Source organism: Sinocyclocheilus rhinocerous, unplaced genomic scaffold, assembly GCF_001515625.1.
Source record: "Sinocyclocheilus rhinocerous isolate Xijiao unplaced genomic scaffold, SAMN03320098_v1.1 scaffold491, whole genome shotgun sequence".
Classification (NCBI taxonomy): Eukaryota; Metazoa; Chordata; class Actinopteri; order Cypriniformes; family Cyprinidae; genus Sinocyclocheilus; species Sinocyclocheilus rhinocerous.
Window position 1 is genome coordinate 1,681,388 of NW_015625034.1, and position 24,897 is coordinate 1,706,284.

Below are 24,897 nucleotides of genomic sequence, written 5' to 3' on the forward strand. Positions count from 1 at the left end.
GGTGGGGGGGTTGATATTTTACTTAAAATACAACCTTCCCATCATCATTTGAATAATATGTCTTAGTCAGCATAGATTTTTAGATTTCTTTTGCCTGTGAGCTATGACATGATTGCATTTTTAGGCTATAATTAGCAGCTTAAAATGAGTCAGATGTTAAACAGGTTTAACAACACTTTCTTTGCCCTTTAGGTGTATCTGAGGCCACATTTCAACTACAATCCTGACACAGATAATCTGATCCCTTGTAAAGAGGCTGGTTTGGCTTTCTCTAAAGGAGACATTCTGCATATAGTGAACAAGGAGGACCCCAACTGGTGGCAAGTGAGAAGCATATGATTTTTTTTTGTCACTTTATTTTAAGGTCCAATTCTCTCTATTAACAAACCACTAACCATGACTTTTGCCTCAAACTCCTCATTTTCTGCTTATTAATAGTTAGTAAGGTGGTTAAGTTTGGGTATTGGGTAGGATTAGGGATGTAGAATATGGTCATGTAGAATATGTGCTTTATAAGTACTAATAAACAGACAATATGTTAATAATAGGTATGCTAATAAGCAACTTGTTAATAGTGAGAATTGGTCCCTAAACTAAAGTGTTACCATTTTTTTCAGTTCTTTGTTTTGGTCTGATTTCTTTAATTGCAGACATGTTTGACATTGAAGCTTTTTCGTTTAGGCATGTAATATAAATGGAGGCCGCACTGGCTTGATCCCCAGTCAGTTTCTTGAGGAAAAGAGGAAGGCATTTGTGAGGAGAGACCTGGATGGATCAGGTACAGAGGTTTAAGTTTTTTTTTTTCTTCTTCTTCTAGTTCTGGATTAAATTATTTTAGGGATATATCAAAGTTCCTTCCTATTGCATTTATGCTGTAAACAAAGTTCCACCTGTGGGTTTGTTTTAGGAATCCTCTGCGGGACATTAATTGGTAAAAAGAAGAAAAAGAAAATGATGTACTTGACAGCGAAAAATGCAGGTTAGATTTGCAGGGGTTCTTTGTTATTAATGTTTAATCTTAGTGTCATTCTTTTATTCGGCAAGGTTTTGTCACAAAAGTGACAAATCTTTTGTAACCCTATAAATACAGAGTTCTGGCATGAAACTCTAGATGGCGCAGTCCAATAGGTCTAACTCAATCTGACCTAATGACATCATTATCACATGGCACAGCTGATTGGTTCTCTTCTGTATTAGTAGCCAATGAGCTCACTGCTCAACATTCAAATATATGATTAGTGCTTGCAGTAGCATTTCTGTCAGGACCGCTATCGTCTAAGATAACTTACAATTAGCATACATTTTAGGTTGGGGGTATGGTTCTGTTCTGGGCAACACTCCCTGCCCATCCATGCAGTCTAGCATGGATAGGAGCAGGGAGAGCATAAATAACCCCCCTAGGGTAAACTGAACGGAACCAACATTAATGATTAATGTAGCAGATATCATCAATGTTCTAAGTGATTATTTTATATCAACATAATTCAGTGGTCTGACTCAAGAAGAAATATCCAATTCCAAGTCCTGACTGGATGAGAGGAGGAGTTGGGGATGGAGGTGGGTGATTAGCTCCTGAGCAAAGCGATAGCTGCTGAATAATGACTGAAAGGACCTTATAAAGGGAATTATGATTGGCGTCGTATTCCTATAGGTAGACGTGGATCAGCTGAGTGTCAGCTGATGCGAGCTTGACTAACATGACCTGCCAGAACTAACACTACACTCCATTTGCAGCGTGCTTCAGAAACCCTCCACCTTCCTCAGCTCCACCTGTATAGATCTGCTACGAGGTGATTCATGTATGCTATATGGGGGTTATTTCATGTATGTTATATTTGCAGCAGCAATATTTCTTACATGCTCACAGCAGCATGTTGTGGATGTATTGGCAGTAGCAAGTCTCGGTACTTGCTCTGCCGAAGCAGCGTAGCAGATCTATTCCGCCAAGACCAAATACATTAACATTGTCATGTACATTACCATGCCAATCCCTCCGAGAGTTGTCATGACAGAAATGTATTTACTATTTAAAATAAATACTGTTCTTTTGAACTTTCGATTAATCAAATAATCCTGGATAAAATGTTTTGAGTTTCCGCAGAAATTTCTTGAGTACCAAATCAACATGCTTGAATTTTCCAGTCTTCAGTGTTACATGACCATTCAGAAATCGTTCAGTTTCGCCGTCATGGAAATAAATTAATTGTTGTAACATTAAAAATTAAGTAAATATTTTTGATCAAATAAATATACAGCCTTGGTGAGCATAAGAGACTTCTTTCAAAAACATAAAAAATAAATCTTACCATAAAAAAAACATCTTAATGACTTCAAACTGTTGAATGGTTGTGCAAGTATTTTTAAAATGTAAAAATTAACTTTCAAAACCTCTCTCTTTCTAATAGAATTTGACCGCCATGAATTACAGATCTATGAGGAAGTAGCAAAGATGCCTCCATTCCAGAGAAAAACTCTTGTGCTGATTGGTGCACAAGGAGTGGGTCGCCGAAGCCTCAAGAACCGCCTGATTATGTTAAACCCGCTGCAATATGGAACTACTGTACCATGTGAGTATATAATCAACATTAACATTAAAGGGATAGTTCACCTTCAGTCGATGGTCCCCATTGACTTCCATAGTATGGGGGGAAAAAACACTATGCAAGTCAATGGGGACCAACTGAAGGCGAAGTACCCCTTTAATATTGTTAATTATTACATTAATAATTGGTACATTTGTCATTTTACCAATAAAAAGTCTCACTCATCAGAATTTCATGTTTCTCAGTCACTTCTCGGCATCCACGCGATGACGAAAAGGACGGCCAGTCATACTGCTTTGTGTCCCGGGAGGAGATGGAGACAGACATCAAGGCAAGTCGCTACCTGGAGCATGGAGAATATGATGGCAATCTATATGGAACCAAAATCGACTCTATCCATGAAGTCGTTCGCACAGGACGGACTTGCATACTGGATGTCAACCCACAGGTGAGTGGTTTTGTTAATGACACAGAGATGTTTTAGTTTGATATTGTACTGTGTATTGTATTCTATAATAGTCCATAGTCTTTACTTATTAATAGCTGGTGAGGATGTGCTACAGGATGAACTACATATTTTCATAATCCTGACCAGGGTAGGGATGTCACGAGAACCAATACTATGGTACCAAGTCTTATTTCAAGGACAAGTGCTACTAATCATTAATTATTCACCCTCATGTTGTTCCAAACCTGTAAGTCCTCCGTTCATCTTCGGAAAACACAAATTAAGATATTTTTTATGCATTCCCAGAGCTCTCTGATCCTCCCATAGACAGCAAGGATCCTTACACGATGAAGGCTCAGAAACATAGCAAGGAGATCGGTAAAATAATCCATGTGACATCAGTGGTTCAACCGTAATTTTACGAAGCTACGAGAATATTTTTGTTTTCTTTGCGCACAAAAAGTAATGACTTTATTCAACAATTCGTCTCCTCCGCGTCACCCTGGCACCATTTTGGAGAGTATCACGTACATAAACAACGTATGTAGTTTTAATCACGGATACGTTGTTTAAGTTCAGATCAAAGCGTAAACAACGTAAACAGCGTATCCACGATTAAAACTACATACGAGAAAGTATTCTCGTAACTTCGTAAAATTACGATTGAACCACTGATGTCACATGGATTATTTTAACGATCTCCTCTCTACGTTTCTGAGCCTTGATCGTGTAAGGATCTGTCTATGGGAGGGACAGAGAGATCTCGGAATGCATCAAAAATATCTTAATTTGTGTTCCGAAAATGAACGACGGTCTCACGGGTTTGGAATGACATGAGGATGAGTAATTAATGACAGAATTTTCATTTTTGGGTGTGAACTATCTCTTTAATGTTCCAAGTATTATTGCTATTTTTTCCAGTGGTATCGAGTATCGTGTACTTTGTAGTGGTATCGGTACCGACTACTAGATTTTTGGTATCGTGACATCCCTAGTCCAGGCCAGGGATTCCCAAACCTGTCAGTGAAACCCCTTTGACCTAAAAAATTTACTTAAAAAAAAAACTGAGATTTTAAAGTTGTAATGAAATGGAAGTAGCGACAGGCATTTTCTTCCATATTGTGAGGTAAATCCACTTATTATTGGAAAATACAATTTAAAAAAATGTAGGATAGGCACTTTGTTGATTGGACAAAGGAAGATTTTTATGTGAGCTTGCAGTTGATTGTAAGAAAGGGGCGGGGTTTCATGGAGAAGTGTGGTGTATGTCACCAGAGAGAAGTCTGATGCTTTACTGGTAGTTTGATGACATTTTGATAAAAAATTACAAGATCTAAAAAAAAAAATAAAAAAACTTCACAATAAGATCTTTGCAAAATGGTACAGTATTATTTTGTGGTGGTGACTTAATAGTAAATAAGTAAACAAAATATCTAAAGTAATTGTTTTTCCCAACATTATTTGTTCAGCTTTTTATAAACTCGCAAACCCCCTGTGGTTTTCTCAGTTTGGGAAACCCTAAAATTCTGGTCTTTGAGGACCCCTGACACTGCACATTTTGAATGCCTCCTCAAGATCATTTTAGGTCTTGGATATATATTAAAAAAATGTATACTGCATTTTAAAAATGCAGTGCTTATTGTGCAAGAAAATGGGAATAGATCTGTCTTTTTGACGATTGACAGTAATTGTCCTGAAGTCGTTCATTATTGTTAAAGGCCTTGAATTTATTAGACAAGCAGTGCTTAAATGTGGATTAATTTAGAGATGCAACTGTTCTGGTTGCTGATGGTCTAATAGCACAGCACAGTGTCCGCTTTCTCTCAGAGACTGTGCCCGTCTTAATTCATCCATTTAAGCACCTACACTAAAAACATTAAAGCTTAAAAAAAAAAACGTATTCGCCTGATAATCTTAGTAGTATGTAATTACAATGTTGTAAATGTGAAAGTATGGGTGAAGATGAAGTCTGTGTGATTGTGCCTGTGTGCTGCAGTCATCAATGCAGTCCAGACATAAATGACTTCACAATGAGTGAAAGCTGCAAGTAGAGATGGCTGCTCTCGAAACATTGCTTCATGAAACTTTGAAAGGTTTTTTTTTTTTTGAATCAGTGGTTCAGAACTTGTATCAAACTCACCAAGCCATGTGATTTCAACAAACGAGGCTTCATTATGTCATACTGTATTGTTTTGTTTTTTAAAACCTTGGTTTGCAAACCTTTCAAAATTCAGAGGGATCGCAACTAGACGTTGATCTGGTGAGCTCATGAACAATTGGCTAATGGTTTTTAAATGGTCTCGGATCAGTGTTATAATGTACATTCATTTTTAATGAATTTTAAGTTGTGTGTGTGTGTATATAATACAAAAAGAAAAATTATACCTAATTGCTTCTAATTGAGCTAGTTTGCCAAGCCCTGTCTAAAAACACACACCCTACCTGATAAGAATTACAAATGAATAAAACACAAATTAACCTTCATATTTAATGGCATTTAATTTTGTAGATTACATTTAATAGATTACACTTACAATTGGTTTGTAAAAGGTGTCATTATGCAGAGTTTTTGTTGCGCTTACATTTTTGACCAGAAGGTATCACCTGCCTGTGGTCTATTGAGCGCTTCAGAACAGTGAATCGGTTCATGGACCAATTGGTTTAGCTGATTCAGAGATTCAAAAAGCTTCTTTTCTCCCATCACTAACAAAAAGACTTTATTTGGTAAATGTGCTCTGCAGGCGCTAAAGGTACTGAAGACATCAGAGTTTATGCCATTCGTGGTTTTCATCGCTGCCCCAGAGCTCGACACACTACGGGCCATGCACAAAGCTGTGGTGGATGCTGGGATCACAACCAAGCTACTGACGGTCAGCCTCATTCCTGTCTATCAAATTCACTTTTTTTCCCAATAATGTAGAAACATTGGAGTTACCATAAGCTCAGAGTTTGAGATATGGTTCTTTAGAAGTGTGACGACTTCTTTCTGTCTTTTTAGGAAACGGACCTAAAGAAAACAGTGGACGAAAGTGCCAGGATCAAGCGGGCGTACAATCACTACTTTGATCTGACTATAGTTAATGACAATCTAGACAAGGCCTTTGAGAATCTGCAGGCAGCTGTGGAGCAGCTGACCACACAACCACAGTGGGTCCCTGTGAACTGGGTTTACTGAGACGTACAGCGGTCCAAACACCCCATCATCATCATCATCTTCATCATCATCAGCGGCACAGAACACAAGTTCACACTGAACGGACCCAGCAGTCACTATGCAAATGTACACTAGCCATCCAGTCACGACAGACAAAAGGGAAGTGTACTTATTTATTAACGTTTTTTTATTTTCTACTGATTAAACTTAAATACTTGGAGGGAAAAAACAAATAGGATATTTTTGAATGGCTTGTCATTAAAATAGTGATTAATAATTTTCCAAATAAGTATAAGCTGCATTGCAGTATTTAAAGCAGGGGTCTGTTTCTTGCTGTAATTTTAGTGTTACAAACGTTGGTTTACAGTGCAGGCTTCATCTCGCATTTCTTACAGTTCAGTCACTACAGTATGTCAAGCAGCTTTACCCCCAGTTTCACAGACAAGGCTTAAGCTCTAGTCCCAGACTAAAATGCATGTTTGAGCTGTCTCAACTGAAAATATCTTGCTCTGACATATCTTAAAATAGGTCAGTTTCATTGTTCTGTGTCAAGATTCACACCTGTAATGTTTTCTTCTAAGGCATTTTTGTAAAAGTTTCTTAAATATCTTAATTTAACTAAGGCCTAGTCCTGGCTTAAGCTAAGCCTCGTTTGTGAAACTGGGCCTTAGTTTATCCATCTTCGGACTTAATAAGATCTTTATAAGTGTCATCTTGTTATCCTCTTTGATTTCAGTTAAATTCAAGGAACGCTAGGAGTAAGCCAATAGCACTTTCTTTTACAGTCCTGTTATGTATGTACTATAATAACTAGGTACTAATACTGAACCTAACCTTATAGCCCAGAGTATACTTCAGTCTTGACACGAACGCTTAAAGGGGTCGTTCACTACAAAATAGTAATGGGCTGGTTCAGTGTTGCCATCTTGTGGACAAACAAATTTGTGTAAAAAAGCTTATCAGACAGATGCTGTGCCCTGTACATACTACATAATATGCAAAAAAAGTACGCAAACAATAGTATTATGTTCAAATTCATAGTAGGTGAAAAAGTACCTGGTTGACCTACTACTTTCACCAGGATTCTGAAGTGTGCATTCGATGGACACTTTAATATCCCATGAGGCCACGGCAGAGGATTTATGAATGGCAGTAAAGCAATGCAACAGACGCCGGTAGGTAACATGACAGTAACAACATGGTGGATGTAGTATGTTCCAATTTCGTTCATACTACCCATACTCGTACTATATAGAACATGCATTTTTTTTAACTGTTGCAAAGTACATTCTAATTCAAATGTAATGCCTATTGCAGCGATTTCAGACGCACAGAGTTGTATGAGATCTCTGCAAAATGAACGTGAACATTTTCAAACTGGTGGGTGTTTCTAAATAATGCAATGAAAATGATGCCCCTTACCTGACCCCACTCCGAAACACAGCAGCAAATCAGGTAACACGGTTGAAAATGTCCTCATTTTGGCTATATACTTGCAATATAACGAAGTATACTCTGGGCTTAAGGGCCAGTTCACACAGAACAAGTTTGTGTTCCATTGCACTGTTTATATATATATATATATATATATATATATACACATGCATACATACAGTGCACAGCATAAAGGAGTACACCCCCTCTGAATATTTCTTAATGATCACTAATATAATTCATGGAAAGATGGCAAAATGGAGACATATTAAACATATACTTAATAAAAACAACAAAATATATGCCAATATTTTCTGTAAGATAAGTAAATTAGCCAATTTTGTTTAAATGAAGGATTGCAGAAATGAGTACACCCTAGATTTAATTCAGAAAATGTATAATATTCTAGTACTTAGTATGTCCTCCAGAACTTAAAGTATACTGCTCTGACCCTTCTTGGCACTGAGTGTAGAATGTTGGTGCTACTTCTGCTATATTTTAACACTTAATACAATAATCTGGTATACCACTGTCCTCATTTATGCTAAGAAATAAGTCACCTGGCTGTTCTCTCTCAAGTGGTTCCACTGCTGCCAGCATTAAGTCTGGGTATGATTCAGTGGGCTATATAACACTTTTAATTGTCAGGAAATTACTTGTCTTTAAAAGTTTTTGGTTCAATATACTTACATGTTGATCAAAAATAGCCTTAAACCTATACAATTTTTTTTTTGTTTTATTTAGTAAATTTCAGGAGGGTGTACTCATTTTTGCAACACAAAATTTTATCACTTTGATAAGAAAATCTTATTTTGCTGAATAATTTTGGCATTCTTCTTTGGTAATTGATCAAGCAGGCTTGTTGGAACATTACATCTCCAAAGAACCCTAACATGTCTTCTAAGAGTATTTCCTGAATTTGTTAAGTTTTAGAGGGGGTGTACTCATTTATGCTGTGCACTGTATGTATGTATATGTATGTGTGTGTGTGTGTGTGTGTATATGTATGTATATATATATATATATATTTCATATTCATGTCTCACTACTTTTCAGTGTCTTATCTTGTGCAAGTTGAAAATGGTAAACCTTGGCTGATTTTTCCATTCATCAGTGCTGCACCTCTGCATCTGGATGTTTTTGCGCGGCACCTGTAGTTTTTTTTAAAAGCAAAGTCCTGTTCTGTGTGAACAACCCCTAAACCTAACCTTAACTCAAAAAGCTATATAATGTGATATATGGTTACCTTACATTTATATTACCTTATATTAATTGCATGTACTATAAAATAAAGTGCATCCAATACCATTGATTTAATTTTATCGTTGCAGAATTATGAGCTAAAGTCATTGTGTTGCTTGTATGTCCTAGTATACAGAATCAGCACTGTGTTTAGCTAAATGCCTTTTACACAGGCACAAAATCACATTCAAACATGGAATATAGACCAAGTGTGTCAGGATCACAAGCTACCTGGCCTCAGATTCATAACCTGTCATCTAGCTGTATGTAATGATGTATCTCTGTCTCTGGTGTCTTGCTCCAGTGTCTTTTTCAAGGCTTTGTAACTGATTTTTATCCAGCTTGCGTATTCACTTGAAAATTCTATATTTTGCGATACAGAGAGTTGTATTTTCTGAAACTAAACAGCTGTCTAATAAATTAATCTTAATTTTGGATCACTTTTCTTAAGAGTCTTTATTTTCTGGGGCCTCATTAATAAATCGTGCGTATGCTCAGATTTGATCTTAGAGTGTGCGTACGCTTGGATCCACGCCAATGTCATATTTGTAAAAACTGCCTTTGGCGTGGAAAGGTGCTTGGCGTCACGTCAGGGTCTGAGCAGATGTACACACTTTTTCTTGTCGGAGTGCTGCAGGTTTTTGGAAATGTAAGCTGTTCTTGCAGCTCACTCTTCTAAATTAAAGGATTTGGACGATGACTGGGGATCTTTTATATGTTAATGACATTAATTAGGAGTCGTTTACAAGGCAGAGAGCTGAAACCATTCAGTTGCGCGCAAGTTCAAGATCATTTGCGATTCATAGATTTCACATCTGAAAGAGAGGTGTACGTGTGTTTTCTGTGCGTATGATCATTCTATGAATCACACATACGCATGAGAAATGATCTAAGATCAATTTTAGAATGGTTTCTGAGGCCCAAGGTGTGCAGATTTGCTCTTGTTAAAAAAAGTTTAGATGGCAGAAAACTAGGTTAAGGAATTTATGAAAACATGGACAAAATATGATGTAAACAATTTATTGTGCATTTGCACACATTTTCATATAAGAGTGTATTTCCAGGGTTGCCAGGTTTTCACAACAAAACCCGCCCAATTACTACTCTAAACTAGCCCAATAGCGTTTCGAGGGGGGTCCCCCAGTAAAAATCACATTCCGGGGGATAAAACAATTTTTTTTTTTTTTTTTTGTCAGGGTTCCCCAGGTAAAATTCACATTCCAGCGGCTAAATGCAAGTTATTGGGTCGCGGACCGCGACCTTAGCAACACTGTGTATTTCCACTCTAAAAGGTTGACATTACAGGGGTACTTTAAAAAACTATTTAAAAAGGAATAGACAATTTCTATAAAACAGCTGAAAGGCCACTTAAGGATCCACATTTTTTTTTTTTTTTCTTATCCCAAGGTTTGTAGATTGTCCACTGCTTTAAGTGCCCATTGGTCCTCAGCTTACATCAGATATTTTAGCTTTGCTGTTGTACTCCAGTCAGACAGGGGGCACTAGAGATGCCAAGCCTTTAACAGCAATGCACAGCATGAGAGGAAGGCAATCCTGTGGGTTGCCGATTTTTGTAACCACTGAATCCTTCTCCTTAAGCAGTGTCACGTTACAGGAAGCAAAGAGTGATGTAACCTTCTTGAAAACCTTCTCATTGGTTAGCGCAGCCAAAGCAGCATCTTTCAGAGAGGACTTCTTATTTGAAGTCATATTTTGCACCTGCAGGAAAATAAACACGTCATATAGGCAGAAAAATGCATGATAAAGTTAATGATTTCCCTGAGCGAGTTTTTTACAATGATGGCTCTGGATTTATGAGCAAATTAAAGCCTGTATTTAACACAACTTGAGACTTTTACAAAGCTTGCCAACAAAAATGGAGTATTATGTGTTGAGATTATCAACAAAGCATGTACTGTCATTATCACTACACAAAAATGCTTCAGAAGGCATTTATTAACCCTCCGGCGCCGAGTACTTTTTTATGATGGATGGATGCACTTTTTTGGACTTCTAAATCTCAACACCCATTCACTCCCATTATAAAGCTTGGAAGAGTCAGGACATTTTTAATATAACTCCGATTGTATTCGTCTAAAAGAAGAAAGTCATATACACCTAGAATGGCTTGAGGGTGACTAAATTATGGGGTTATTTAAATTTTTTCCCTTTAAACAGGCCCTATTTATTACATGTGGCACCATTTTTGATGGAAAACTGTTCTTAATACGGAGTACAGTTACTTCGTATGAAGATACTTACAAGATGAAGCAAAGCTTGCAGGGTTGCGTAACTGCAGCAGGATTTGAGCTCAAGCAGGGCAGAGTCAGTCATCTCTACATGAGCACATGATTGGTTATGAGAACAAAGGTCAATCTTGACAGTAGGTGTATGATAACAAACAACCATCAGGTAAATGACAACGATGCATTGAAAGTGAAATTACTGATTGCTTTTATGACCAGTTAATAATATACAAAACTCAATCTATGACCTTTATTTGTCAAAATTCTGTCACTCTAACTGAACTCACCATCTAAGGAGCTGATGAGCTGATGGGTGGCAGTCAGAGCGCTGGGTTTCTTCTGCTTTCCAGAGGGGTTAGCACCAGCAGTCTTCTGTACAAGCTCCAGTGTGGCTTTCAGAGCAGGTACCTTCTCTAATGCACTGGGATCAGGCTGCGTCCCACCACACAGGTCCTCTAGCTGAGAGAGGGACAAACAAGTTTAAAGCTGTCCAACATGTCTATTATTACTGTTCAAAAGTTTGGGGTCAGTGTTTTTTTGTTTTTTGTTTTTTTTGGGAAAGAAATCAATCCAGTAAGGATGCATTAAATTGATCAACAGTGCCAGTAATTTTATAATATTACAAAAGGTTTCTATTTCAAATAAATGCTGTTCTCTTTTTAACTTTACATTCATCATAGAATTCTGGGGAGAAAAGCTTTACAGTTTCCAGAAAATATTAATCAGCACATTGATAATAAGAGAAAGTGTTTCTTTAGCACAAATCAGCATGTTGTAATGATTTTAAGAATCATGTGACACTGAAGACTGGAATAATTTGTAGTAAATGCTGGAAATGCAGCTTTGTCATTACAGGAATAAATTACATTTTAAAATGTATAGACATTTTTAAAAATGTAACATATCTTTAAAAATCTAGAAACACTGGACTAGAGTATATTAAGATATATTTTATATATTAAAGTAATAGACAGTGCTTAACAAATTTATTAGACCACCGAAGAGAAAACACAAATATATTAGGAATCTGTCAAAAAACTTGTTTAAAACTAAAAAAAAAAATCATTTATTAGGCATACAACAAATAACAAATTAAAACAACTAAATCTTTATTCACAAAATTATAAATTTTATTTTTATTTTGTATGGCCTCCTTTGGCCTTGATAACACCTTGCATTCTTGCTGCCATTGTTTTTATGTACTTCCAAATAGTCTCTAGTTGTTCCTAAAGATGTGCTTTTGATGAAACTTTTGTGTGATCTATCTTTAAATCCATTAAATCCTAACAATAATGAATATTTTAGCATTATAAACACTAGTGTGACTAAAAAGCTTACACATACTGGTGTGGATTAACCATTACAGAAACATAAAAAATGATGATGATAAATTTGGTAATCACCAATACTGTTAGTTGAGGGCAGCTGTGGCGCAAACCTTACACTGGGTGGTGGTCTGATACATTTGTTAAGCACTTTATGTGTTTTAAGATGACAACTAGATGGCATTTGTTGTAGAATAATTCCTACTGTTTCAAACAAACTAAAAATCTGATGTAAGATTCCCCCGTCTCACTCACTGCGTCCTCCAGCACGCTGATGGCTGCACTGTCCTGCAGGAGCAGAGAGATCTGCTGGAATAATGAGGAGCGTGTGCTGGATGGGAGTTTAGAGAGGACTGTAAACTGCCCCTGGAGTCCTTCCAGATCTAAAGAGAGAGAAAGTAAATCATCTTAATCAAAGCGTTTTTCATGGAACACTTACACTAGTTTTACACAAAGTTGGGAAGTCAACTTTCCAGTGGCTTACTTTACAGTTGTCGCTGAATAATTACTCTAAAAATATTTTTGACAGTAAAATATTTTTTTCTCAATGTTGTTTTTAATGAAAGCTGGTTAGAGTAGCTACTGTGATGTTACCTTTCTGCAGTTTGTTGGTTGTTTTCCCGGGTGCAGCACTAACTGTGCTTGATTGCTTCACTTTCACTGGCCCGTCAACTTCAAAACCTCCCTTGATATTTGGCAGCAGGCACAGTTCTGACAAAATGGATGAGTACATTCATACGGCTCATTTGACCATCCAGAATTACCATTCCTAGAATGTTTGACATTTTTCTAAACTTCTGTATGATAAACAATTTTGGTAGTGTGTTGGGTTTCCACTTGATGTCCAATTTAAAGGTCTTTGCACACTGAGTCCAAAATTTTCGTATGCGTTTTTTCGTATTGGTTATCCTAAAAATTGATTTTGTTGTCCTCTCTCTTCTTAAAAAAAGAAAAAGAAAGATGAAATATTGGGTTCATCTTCAGAGATTGCGTAGAGAATCAAGGAGCTGTGGGATTATCCCGAGCGATTCAGTTTACTACAGGATTTTGATGCATTGGTAGCAATACTAGAGCCACATATTTAAAAGGAGACCACCAATTTCCGTGAACCAAACCAGCATTCATTTTTGGCTTTCGCTTCTACGGTGGCTCTGAATTGTCAAAACACCTCTGAAAATGCTTGCTACGGATGCGAAAAACGCAAAAAATCGAACCCGATCCAAATTTTTTTATGACGAATGAAAGTTTCGGAGGCAGTGTGTAAACATGATTGACACAACGTGAGGTCGTATTAATTTTTTTAAGGTGCGAAATTTCGGACTCAGGGTGCAATGACCTTAAATCTGGTTCCTCAAGCAAAAACTTCTGATCAGGAATGTAATTGGTACAAAACTTCCAATGAATGATTTAGCAAAAATGATTTACCGTAGTGTCCAGTGTGAGCAACTTCTAGTTCAATCACACTGTAAGCAATGGTGGTTTTGGGCGGGATGTTTATTGACACATTAGTGTCATACTCGACAAAAGGCTTCCCTTTATCATTGACTGACACCTGCGGAGAAACAAGAGACAGACGGGACAGCTTGTATTAGGAGGAGAGGAGACAGGACCGGACACATCCCCCTGGAATGTTGTTACTGGATGGTGATACACCCAAGACTGTCATTGGACAAGAAGAATGTGTGATCACAAAAGCCCCACCTTTATTGTCTTATTGAACCCAAACATTCCAGTGCAGGTACCACCTTCCTGAACGTCCTCTGTGACGGCACAGGGCTGAGTGGTGACGATTCGCTCCTTCACGAGCGTCAGCACCTCCCTCTGCGACTCCCGTGTCTGCTCGATCAGAGAGTGCTTCAGGTCCAGAACTCTACAACCACAGCAGAGATTCAAGTGTGACAAGTGTGTCACATGGATTTATTGTCAAAAATGCATTCATCTAGGTGTGGAAGGTGTGTCTCAAGTCTTCACTGTCTAGAACTTTTCAGCTGCATCAATACACCTGGATCAACTTAAAAAAAAGAAACGGTTGGAGATATATCTATCTTTAAATTTCTCCTGTTGGTGTCGTCAAGATGATTTAGACAAATAAGCCAATAAATGTAGACATAAAGAATATTTTTAGGTCACATGACAAAGTGCATTCAAAGTGCATGAACGCTAATTTTATTGAAGGAGTTTTAGATCAGTGAGACATTTAGATCAATGACAAATGAGGACATAGAAGACCATGAAAGAATTTTTTTTTTGACATTTCTAAAAACAGTGTTCAATAACTGTTGTGTTTTTTCCACATATATACATGAGTCTATTATGGAAGCCTGTTTCCGCCACTGAATAAGACATTTTAAAAAAGGTAATTGCGACTTTTTACCTCACAGACTTTTTTCTCGCAATTCAGAGTTTTTATTTTGCAATTCTAACTTTTTTTTTTTTTAGATTTGTGAGATGTAAACTTGCAATTGTAAGAAAATGCCAGAATTGCAAGCTGACTGACGGAATTGGACTTGTAACTTGCAATTGCGAGTTCATATCTCACAATTCTAAGAAAAGAAGTCACAATTGTGGATATAAATTCTGAATTGTGAAATGTAAACTCTAAATTGTGAGAGAAAAAAACAGAATTGTGAGATCTCAACTCAGAACTGCAAGGAGAAAATTCAGAATTGTGAGATAAAAATTCGCAATCATTTTTTTTTTTTATCTCTTGGCAGAAATGGGCTTCCGAGGGCAAACAAAAAACGCAAGGAGGACTTCACGGAAAAACGGAAATACAACAAGAATTTTAAACAGAAACAACACGCCTCATACTTTCATTTCCTTATTTTCATTTACCAGTGTCTGTATCTGTCACTACAGGCGAGATTCCATATCACAACACTCTCTTATCTGACCAAGCTTGTGAAGACAGTGGCTCTAAACACAATCATGTGGTCAGTCCCTCACCTAGATTTGGAATTCTGTAAAAGCTTCTGCACATCCACCTCCTCTTTCTTTAGGTTTCCAAACGATGACTGAAGTTTGCTGGAGCCGGCACCCCCCACATTAATGGTCCCCGGCCCAAATTCCGCTGCAGCACTTCCACTTTTGTTATCCACAACTTTGCCATTATAGGTCAAAAAGTCTGATTCAACCACAGCTGTGAACAAAATAATAATGTACATCAGCTCTCCCAAACACATAACACCTTGTTAAACACAAAACCACCTGATTTTAAACAGAGTTGCACACACAAACAATTTGGGGAACAATTTTCACAGAGAAAACATGATACTATAGTCCCTTGAGAAAAAGAGATGTTCACTTGTAATGTACGCCAAATCATAAAAAAAACTGTTTGTGCATATAATATTATGAAATAAAAGGACATTTAAGTGTACCTAAAGAGAACATGTTCCTTAAAACACACTTTAGTACACTTTTAAAGTGCACTTTGTAATAATGTCAAATTAAAAGTTTTATTTTAAGTACATTTTAAATCATCGATGTAATATCTTTTGTTGTGCTGTTTTATGTGTTGATAAATAAGTACTAAATAAGTACTTGATTATAAGGTAACACTTTATTTTAAGGTGTCCTTGTTACAGTGTAATTATACATTTAATACTGAGTAATATTATTTAACTACATGTACTTACTATATGGTTAGGGCTAGGATTAGGGTTTGGCTTAGGGTTACTTAAATGTAATAATGCATAATTTTTTGTTCTTATAATAGAAAGTATATGTAACGTGTGTAACAAGGACATTAAAATAAAGTGTTACCCTAAACTGCAACTTCATTATTACAAATGTGTAATTACAAATATATGTAAAAACTTTACATACAAGTCTCAATAAAAATTATATTAAAGTATATTTTAGTTTACCATAAATCCATATTTCAAAGACAATAGAAGTATGAAATCACATATAAAGATGCACTTAAGTCCTACTTAAGTGGGTCATAAAAGCACTCTAAAATTCAGCTAACTGCATTTCATATAAATTTAAACATAAATATATTTCTATTTAATTGCAATTAACATCCGAAAATGTCACGTTCTGTTCACACTTAAGGACATTCTTTTAAAGTGTATTATTTCCACAGTTAATACTGTTTTTTAAATTATGTGTACTTCTTTTTCACAAGGGATATGTCTTTAAAAGTGGTAGATTAATAAAAAATTCAAGCTATCACAGACCATATACTTTTCCGCACAGAATGACAGAAAAGTCGCTCTGTACCTGGATTTATGGGATCTCCAACAAGAACATCATTTAGTTTGAAGTCTGATGTTAGGTACTTGGGCTGTTGCCAAAACCAGTAGCGGTTTCTCTTGATGACCAGGGCCAGGGGAGCCAGACCATCCGAGTCATTCAGACGGGACACTGGGATCAGGGAACCATCAGTGTCGATCTCAGAGACCAGGTTCTTAGTGGCTTTCGCAAACATCTTTCATGCTGACAGGCAGAAAAAACACAAAACTGTCACAAGTGTATTTCATTTCAAAGAAATGTACTCCTGTCACTGTTGTATTGCTTACAAAACAAAAAAACTACCATAAAGTATCATATTGTCAAGTTATCATATCATAATGCCAAGGGATTCTTTGAAGGACCATGGAATATCATTTCACATTATTACTTTATTTTACAGTGTCATTGTTTTGCATTACATGTAGCCTACTTAATGCAGTAATAACAGTAAATTATACATAATTACAATAAATTAACCTATAGTACAGGTTAATTAATATTACTCAGTACTTAAGTGTATAAATGCACTGGAAGGACACCTTAAAATAAATGTAAACAATTAATCATATATAATCATTCAGTACCATAGTATTACACCCAGATGGCATCTCTGTACCACATTTCTCTCATCTAAGGACGTACACTTTTTCAGAACACTGGTCTCGCTAGAGTTGTGATATACAACAAGCATATTGACAGCGATACATTTATTTGACTCAGTGTATTTGTACAGTAACAACATTATGATGTATAGTTCCGTAGTTGACAATAGCTAACTCATACCTATACATAATTTAGTATTACACTGACACTGTGACACCGAATAATTCCTGTGTCTCATAATGCCGAAAGGTAACGTTACAATGTAGCGATAGAAGCAATCCTTTCTTAAGTTACTTAAGTAATCCTTTCTTCTCTTCATAACGTAACAATTTTGACAGAAGTGGACTAACTTAATGTTAAAGTAACCAGCTTTGCAGACAACAGAAAACTTGTAAATTAAAATCTCGCGCTTACCGTCTCCTGCTCTCGTCGCATCTACTACCAACAACTGCAACAAAGGCGCAGAGTTGTTCGGTGTTTTTGCTTAGTCCCGCCCCCGCAAATTTCATTGGCTCACTCCCAGACGAAGAATTTTTCATTTGCTGCACAGGTTGTCAATCAAAGCATCGGCCTTTTTATCTTTTGAGAGAGGGTGTTACAATCGTCCAACAAGTTGTTTACAAGTTGCCGCTGAGAGAATTAAATGTTATACTACAGTTATAATAATTTGATTTAATTGGGTCACAGCAGGTCTTTAACATCTTATCGTTTTATCTAACTCAACCTTGTCCTATATGTCTTTCTGGAAAGCAAATCCCATGAAACTGTGTTTATTTATTTAGTTTTATGTAAAAGCGAGCAGGGCTTTGAGTATCTGGTGTGGCTCACAGTAGGAAGGTGCAGTCTGGAGGGAAGAGATAATGTCAGTCTGTCACACTAACTAGTCATTTAAGAGTACTGGTGGAACAAAAACACAAAAATCTGAATTACAGTTGATAAATGTGTCTCAGAAATAAATGAATAAATCAGTCAATTAAAAAAAGTCTAAAAAGTCTGACCTACTGTCCAGTGGGATCAAATCTTCTCTACTAAGAACGGCTCTCTCCAGATCCGTTTACAACATTTCTATAAGGTCAAGACCTTGACATGACCATTCCAAAACATTTGATTTCTTCTGACCATTTTGACCACTGGTCAACCTACTTGTGCGTTTTGGGTCACTTTCTGTGGGATTTTAGTACAAAGACTGACATAATGACATTTTCACATGGAATTAAAAGATTAAACTATCCTGGGTTATGTTTCCCAAAAGCATTATTAACCTACGTAGATAGTATAGGTAGAAAAATGGTGCCATTTGTTTCTATAATCTTTTTAGGCTGCTTTTAGGAAATGCTGCCCAGGTCCAGAAGTAGAAAAATCACTCCAAAGCAGAGGTGTAAAGTATTGGAGTAAATGTAATTAGTTACTGTACTTGAGTATCTTTTCGGATACTTTGTAGTTGTACTGAGTATCAAAGATATTAGCAACTTTTACTCTTTACTTCACTACATTTTTGAATGAGTATCTGTACTCTTTACTCCACTACATTTGAAATGAGTGTTGCAGTTACACATTACATTTTGCATGCACCTAGCTTTTTCTGCAGCAGTTTATTTCTGCTACACTCAAGTATGGTTTTTAGGTACTCTTTACACCTCTGCTCCAAAGCATATACTGCCTTCATTGTACATTACAACTGAGTATTATTATTTTAAAAGTAACACCTCTCATTTAACCCAAAAGTACTGTTTTGACTAATTTGTCCACGAAACCTTCTTCCAGAAGTCCTATGCCAAACTTTAGACAGGCAGCTATTTCTAAACCCTCCTTTTTAAGAAACCCTGGTGAACTTCAAATAAGTGAAGTTTATTTAACTGAAGCATGACAAACTTTCAACAACTATAGACCTTTTTCATGGAACGCGAAATTACCCATTATGCTTTGCGCGTACGCGTATGGAGGATGCTTCGAACTTCCGGTTGCAGCTTGATGCGTTTAATTAGGCGTTAACAGAGTTATTTGGACAGCTCTGAAACGACGGTTGTAATGTTTTACTTACTTTTAACGTCCATGATGTCAACAATCAACGGCAACTTTAGTTCGCGGTGGCAGCACGATCAAGACTATTTGACAAAGACCGTAAACAATGTAACTTTTTCTGTTCCACATCCTACGAAGTTGACCAGCGCCACCTCCTGGATTGATGATATGAAACAATGGCCAGCAGTCACATATGTTGACATATTCAATTACCTTGTTTTGTCTGAGGGTGTGGATGGCGAGGAACTTTTTAACAGCACAAAATTTCCCAGAGCCTCCACGATTCGCCATTACCGCTAATTTATGACAATTACTAAACGGAAGTTCGAAGCATCCTACAGGAAGTCACTCGCCGCTATGGCGCCCTCCACGGAGAAGCGAAGAAAAAGGTCTATAGTGTGAAAACCAGATTTGTATAGTGAAGACCCAGTTTCTTTTTATCCAATTTATTGAAACACCTGACTCCATTTGCCCTTTTTAAATGAACTTTTTTTCCCAGTAAATATATATTTACTACTGGAACCAAAAAGGTTTGTGTATTATTTAATTAAATTCTCTTAAAGCAGCACTATGTAACTTTTGGCGCTCTAGCGGTTAATAAACAGAACTGCACACATCCCGCGGAAGAACATTCCAACCGGAGCTACTTCTCCTAAGTTTATGTCTATGGCGATTCACGCAGTTATGTGTTACTCCGCAGCGGTGACGACCCGACCAGGCTACAATAGTCCAAATATAAGTACTTATTATAAGTGTACCGGAGTGATTCGGAATAAGACAAAAACGCGGTTTGGAAGATGAATTCATGATGTACTCGCTCATTATATACATTTAGCAAATTTTGAACACAGAAAAAGTTACATAGTGCTGCTTTAATCTAGTTATAGTATTAGCCCCACTATTTTTTCATCTCCTTTTCCTTTTTAACTCCTTTTAAATCTCCTTTTTAACTCTATGACTCATAAAACCCAGTGTTGCAATGTTTATGTCAGCAGGAAATATGTTGTGGGTTGTCAAGGTTTTTCCTCAACCACAATTAAAAAAATTCAACAACAACAACAAAAAAGTCTACAGGAATAACAGCTCAGGGATGATGCATTTGCACGCAAACTGATTCATAGCAGTACATTTATAACTTCATCTTCTGTTATGACAGAAAATCCCAGACTACAAATTCTGAAACTTCAGTGCCCCACATTCATTGGCTGAACCAAATGAAAATGTGAATCCCTGCACTCTCAAACTTCACAAATACACTCTTTAATAAAAAAATAGGTTCCAAAAGGGGGTTTGTTTAAAGTGAGACTTTATTGAAGGAAGAGGAAACGCTGCAGTGATCAACACGCAAGTACCCCAGTCCCCCAACATCATTCGTCGTAGTGCGTAGTGAGATGAGCACAGGTTACAGGTCAAACCGTGTGGAAGAAGCTTTAAAACACTGCCAGGCTCACGTGTGTGATGGTAATGTTCAGTATTGTTGAGCCATCTGTCAGTCTTGTGAATAAGTTAAGATGAATATAAATGTTTCTGAGAACCTCAAACATTTTGTTCATTCAAGTGTCTCAGAGTAAAAGGCGGTTGTAAAATTACAATACTTTGTGACGATACATTGGATTTAATTGAAAGTTCTAGCAAAGTAAATGTATATAATTTAATATAAGGCATTATATGTATTATATTCATATTCTAATATACATCAAATTCCTCGACAGTTTGATTTTAAGAGGTAGACGACGCAGTTTTGTTCTGACAACATACTATATACGTCTTTTTTAAGGTGCGGTCACCTGCAGTACTACATTTAGCCAAAAGGGACCACAATCCAACAGTTTTTCTCTTGGTTTCTTGTGCTACTTACAATGCACATAAAAAAAAACACACATATGAACTGGGCCAGGATTGCATATTTCTCATACTTCCAAAGGATCCATTTGCATAAATGAAACTACAACATAATGTAAGCATATTAAGGCAACTGAACTGTTGGGACATTAAATTATAAATATTAAGGAATTATTTGAAACAATCAGCCACCAGTCTCTCACAGCTTTATCAGTCTCTACCTCACTTTAAAAGGTGTGTGTTGTCTCTTGAAGCTGTAATGTTGGCCAGAACAGATAAGAGCAGGCAACAGTGAGCACAGATGTAGTTGGCTGCCTCTGAGTTACCAGAGGACCGGACAGTCAAGGTTACTGAATCCAGGATCTTTCCTTAACTCCCAGTAAGTGTTGTTGCTCACCCAGGTGTCATCTTTGGACTTCCTGTTGGTGATAAAGCAGAAAATAGTTTTAACAACTAACTGGATTTGGCTGTGTAACGTATTTTTCCTAAAAAGACAGTAAGTAGTGTAGTTCGTTCATACTGGAAGAATCGAGGTTGATGTGTCATGTGGTTCTCCTCCAGGACTCTGCGTCTCTCTCGCTGCAGCTGTTCGATTCTCTGCTTCTGCTCCTCTGCAGATTCAACGTTCCCTTCTTCCAATAACCTGCAGACACAAACAGTCTCATATGAAATTCATTTGTCCTTGAATAACATGAATGATGCATTGATGTCATCGTCTGGTGGCCCTGAAGGTTCTGTCCGCTCTCATCAGCTGTGACACATTTATGTCAGAATAACTCCCAACTATGTATGTCAAAATTACTCGTAGCATAGTTTTTCTACAATATCCAAAAGAATTGTCACACTTCAGTATGAGAGTTGTAAAATTACAATAACAAAACTTATAATGGCAACAGCTTAGCTCATCAATATTAATTAGATCACTGTTATTAGTGTGCACTCAAATAAATTCATATTCATGGCATATAATTTTTAATAATCACATTTTAGTTTGTTCTGACATACTGAAACTTTAAAGTACTAATAACTGTCCAGTTTATTTGGCAGTGGTACCATCTACTGCAATGTTGTTAATTAAAACTAACATTAAAGGGGTCATATGATGCTTTTTTAAAGATCATTATTTTGTGTATTTGGTGTAACAGAATATGTTGACATGCTTTAATGTTCAAAAAACACATTAAAAAAAAAAAAAGAAATAGACTGAAATATAAATATCAGATGATAAAAAAATTAACGAAAAGTTAAATTAAACTAAAATTACTAAAACTAAAAACTGAAATACAAATAAATTAAAGCTAAATAGAAATATTTTTAAAAACAGAAAATAATAAAATGACAAAAGCACATAGCAAAATTACCAAAACTTAAACTAAAATTCAAATAAAAATGTAAAAATAAAAGATTAAAAATGAGGAAAATCTAAAATTAAAAATGATAAAGCATTAGAAATATTAATAAATACTATTATAGAATATAAAAAAAATATTAAAATGACCTTGATCTACTGCCCATTGGATATTCTGACTCTAGTTTCACATTATAAACCAAGGACAAAACAGTTTTTAATATTCAATTTAGTTTTTTTTTTAAGTTTTCATTTATTCTATCATTGTTCATTTAAGTTCATTTTTAAATGATTTAGTCCAAAGTTGCACCAACTGGTATCATTTAAAAAATACATTATATTTATCAGCACAGTATAGTGTAATTGCTGTTAGCTTTATTTTTATGTTCAACTTTTTTTTTTTCAATAGTTTAAGTTCAATAAGTTCCAGTTACGTTTTTATATAAGCTTTCATTGGCAATATAGATGTACGTTTTTACCTCTGGTCGAACCGTAGTCTGGTGTCTGTGGGTGGAAGAAGTGGTTTGGTAAGAGGGTCGAGTTCATTGAGCTCCATAGCAAACTTAGTGAAACCGTAGTACTGCTCATACTCAGGAGGCATGGGATCTGTCCACATAAACACACACAAATAAAAGCTGATGATAAAATGTTTTTCTGAAATAATAAAGAACTACTAAACACTAGCAACTGTATGGTCTGTGAAATACATCATCCAGCAGGCACCAGAAAAAAGAGGGCAGACTGTATGTGTGTGTGTGTGTGTGTGTGTGTTGGTTCCTACTCGTCCTCCAGATGCAGGTAGCAGAGGGTGGGCTGCCGCAGTACATCCCCTCGTGCCATTTCCCAAACAGCTTATGCACGACTTTCCCTTTGTGATCTGTGACAGCTCCCTCCACCTCGTTCATGCTGGAGTTCCAGTACTTTGCCTATGAAGGACACAGACACGTTTGATCAGAGCACCTCCAAACAAAGAAATGTGTACATATTTAAACCAGACCACCTGGGTTAATTATACTGATACTAAACAAATGAGTGAAAACACAGAATTAATTCACCATCAACGTATCATTAATGTGGCGTTATAATGAACCGTGACATTTAACAGCAAGGTCAGATGGAGGAGATCTCCAGCAGATGTCATAATTGAGTCAGACCGGAGGGGAATGAACCATGAATAATCATCTGACTTTTGTAGAATCTCATTCTGTCCCGTTTCTTGTTTTAATCTTGCTCTCCTTTGCCCTAATTGATCTCCTGTCTGATCTCTTTCCGTCTTTTCTTCACCCCTCAGTAAAGCCTGACCCGTTGTCCTTGAAGTCTGCTGGAAGTCTTTGAAGACCTCAGTGTCTGAGTTCAATTATCTCAACTGTGCCTCACAGATCCCTCATTAGATGCTAAAAAATGTGGCGCTCTCTGAAAGGCCAGGAAGAGTTGACTGACACGTTTTAGGTCACGTGTGATGGTGAAACGTGGCAGGTTTGAATCACAATAGCAACTGGTCCAATACATTTGTGTAAAGAAACCTTAAGAATATCAAAAAATGAAACATTTCAGAATGTATTTTTCTCTCAGAATGGACCAAAAGCAGAGGCAGCTGACCTTGATGAAGGTGACTTTACACTGGCATTTTTCACTGTTGGAGTTTTTGATGGAGATTTCTCCGTAGTGCTCGATCCAGCGCTGCCCACTCAGAATGTTGTGAATACATGACGTCACTTTATTCCATTCATAGTGATCTCCAAAGCTGAAGGTGAGAGGAAAGTATGAGTGTACATACATATTTACTAGTACCAGGCCAATGTTTTGTCATTCTGAGATTACTGGATGATAACCATGCTAGGTTATCTGATTAACAGAAGTGTTAGTTATTAGTGTTAGTTAACTTCTGTATGTCTATAAATAAAGCCTTTTTTTTTTCTTTTTAAGTAAACATTATATAAAATAATTGTTCAAATAATAGCCAAATAGTCTCATTTGCCAAAATTAGTTTATATTGTATTTATATTTAGGATATTTATGCTACTACTCAAAAGTTTGGGGTCAGTAAAATTGTTTTTAAAAGTAATGTACACTTTTATTCAGCAGAGATGCAATCAAAAAATGAAAACAAAGGTGTTTACACTGTTACACCTACATTTCTATTTGAAATAAATGCTGTTCTCTTGAACTTTCTATCAAAAAAAATGTTTTTTAAAAGCAGCAAATCGGCATATTAAAAAGATTTCGGAAGGATCATGTGACACTGAAAACTGGAGTAATGATGCTGAAAATTCAGCTTTGCCACCACAGGAATAACTTACATTTTAAAATATATTAAAATAGAAAACAGCTATTTTAAATTGTAATAATATTTGACAACATCACTGTATTTACTACACGTTTTTGATCCAATTCCAGCCTTGGGACCCCCAACACGAACTGGCGGAGTCTAAGATAACCCAGAATATTTTG

General features: G+C 36.5%; 3 protein-coding genes across 7 annotated transcripts in view; 1 reads left to right on the plus strand and 2 right to left on the minus strand.

The window, feature by feature from the left end:
* LOC107749029 (MAGUK p55 subfamily member 6-like) overlaps positions 1–6,638 on the plus strand; it is a 21,574-nt gene extending 14,936 nt beyond the window's left edge. For all 4 annotated transcript variants that reach the window (XM_016564078.1, XM_016564086.1, XM_016564090.1 and 1 more), the window contains 7 exons: positions 193–324; positions 682–778; positions 908–979; positions 2,406–2,567; positions 2,789–2,991; positions 5,733–5,861; positions 5,990–6,638. In XM_016564078.1, the coding sequence (XP_016419564.1) occupies positions 193–324; positions 682–778; positions 908–979; positions 2,406–2,567; positions 2,789–2,991; positions 5,733–5,861; positions 5,990–6,166 (972 nt within the window). In that variant the 3' untranslated portion in view covers positions 6,167–6,638. The remainder of the gene's footprint in view (positions 1–192; positions 325–681; positions 779–907; positions 980–2,405; positions 2,568–2,788; positions 2,992–5,732; positions 5,862–5,989) is intronic.
* Positions 6,639–10,008: 3,370 nt separating this feature from the next.
* gsdmeb (gasdermin Eb) lies at positions 10,009–17,827 on the minus strand. 2 transcript variants are annotated; one of them, XM_016564108.1, is made up of 10 exons: positions 17,649–17,826; positions 16,620–16,835; positions 15,339–15,531; positions 14,094–14,262; positions 13,818–13,944; positions 12,987–13,103; positions 12,648–12,775; positions 11,355–11,526; positions 11,084–11,157; positions 10,009–10,540 (listed from the first exon to the last, which is right to left on the minus strand). In XM_016564108.1, exons 2-10 carry the CDS (start codon positions 16,825–16,827, stop codon positions 10,310–10,312), a joined length of 1,419 nt encoding a protein of 472 aa, XP_016419594.1. In that variant the 5' UTR covers positions 16,828–16,835; positions 17,649–17,826; the 3' UTR covers positions 10,009–10,309. The 2 variants fall into 2 exon arrangements, with proteins under 2 accessions (XP_016419594.1, XP_016419599.1); XM_016564113.1 differs by lacking the exon at positions 11,084–11,157 and having other exon boundaries at positions 10,440–10,540; positions 17,649–17,827.
* Positions 17,828–20,562: 2,735 nt separating this feature from the next.
* Positions 20,563–24,322, minus strand: LOC107749329 (oxysterol-binding protein-related protein 3-like). The gene is made up of 5 exons (XM_016564443.1): positions 24,046–24,322; positions 23,228–23,372; positions 22,926–23,052; positions 21,619–21,741; positions 20,563–21,517 (listed from the first exon to the last, which is right to left on the minus strand). Exons 1-5 carry the CDS (start codon positions 24,223–24,225, stop codon positions 21,421–21,423), a joined length of 672 nt encoding a protein of 223 aa, XP_016419929.1. The 5' UTR covers positions 24,226–24,322; the 3' UTR covers positions 20,563–21,420.
* Positions 24,323–24,897: the final 575 nt, after the last annotated feature.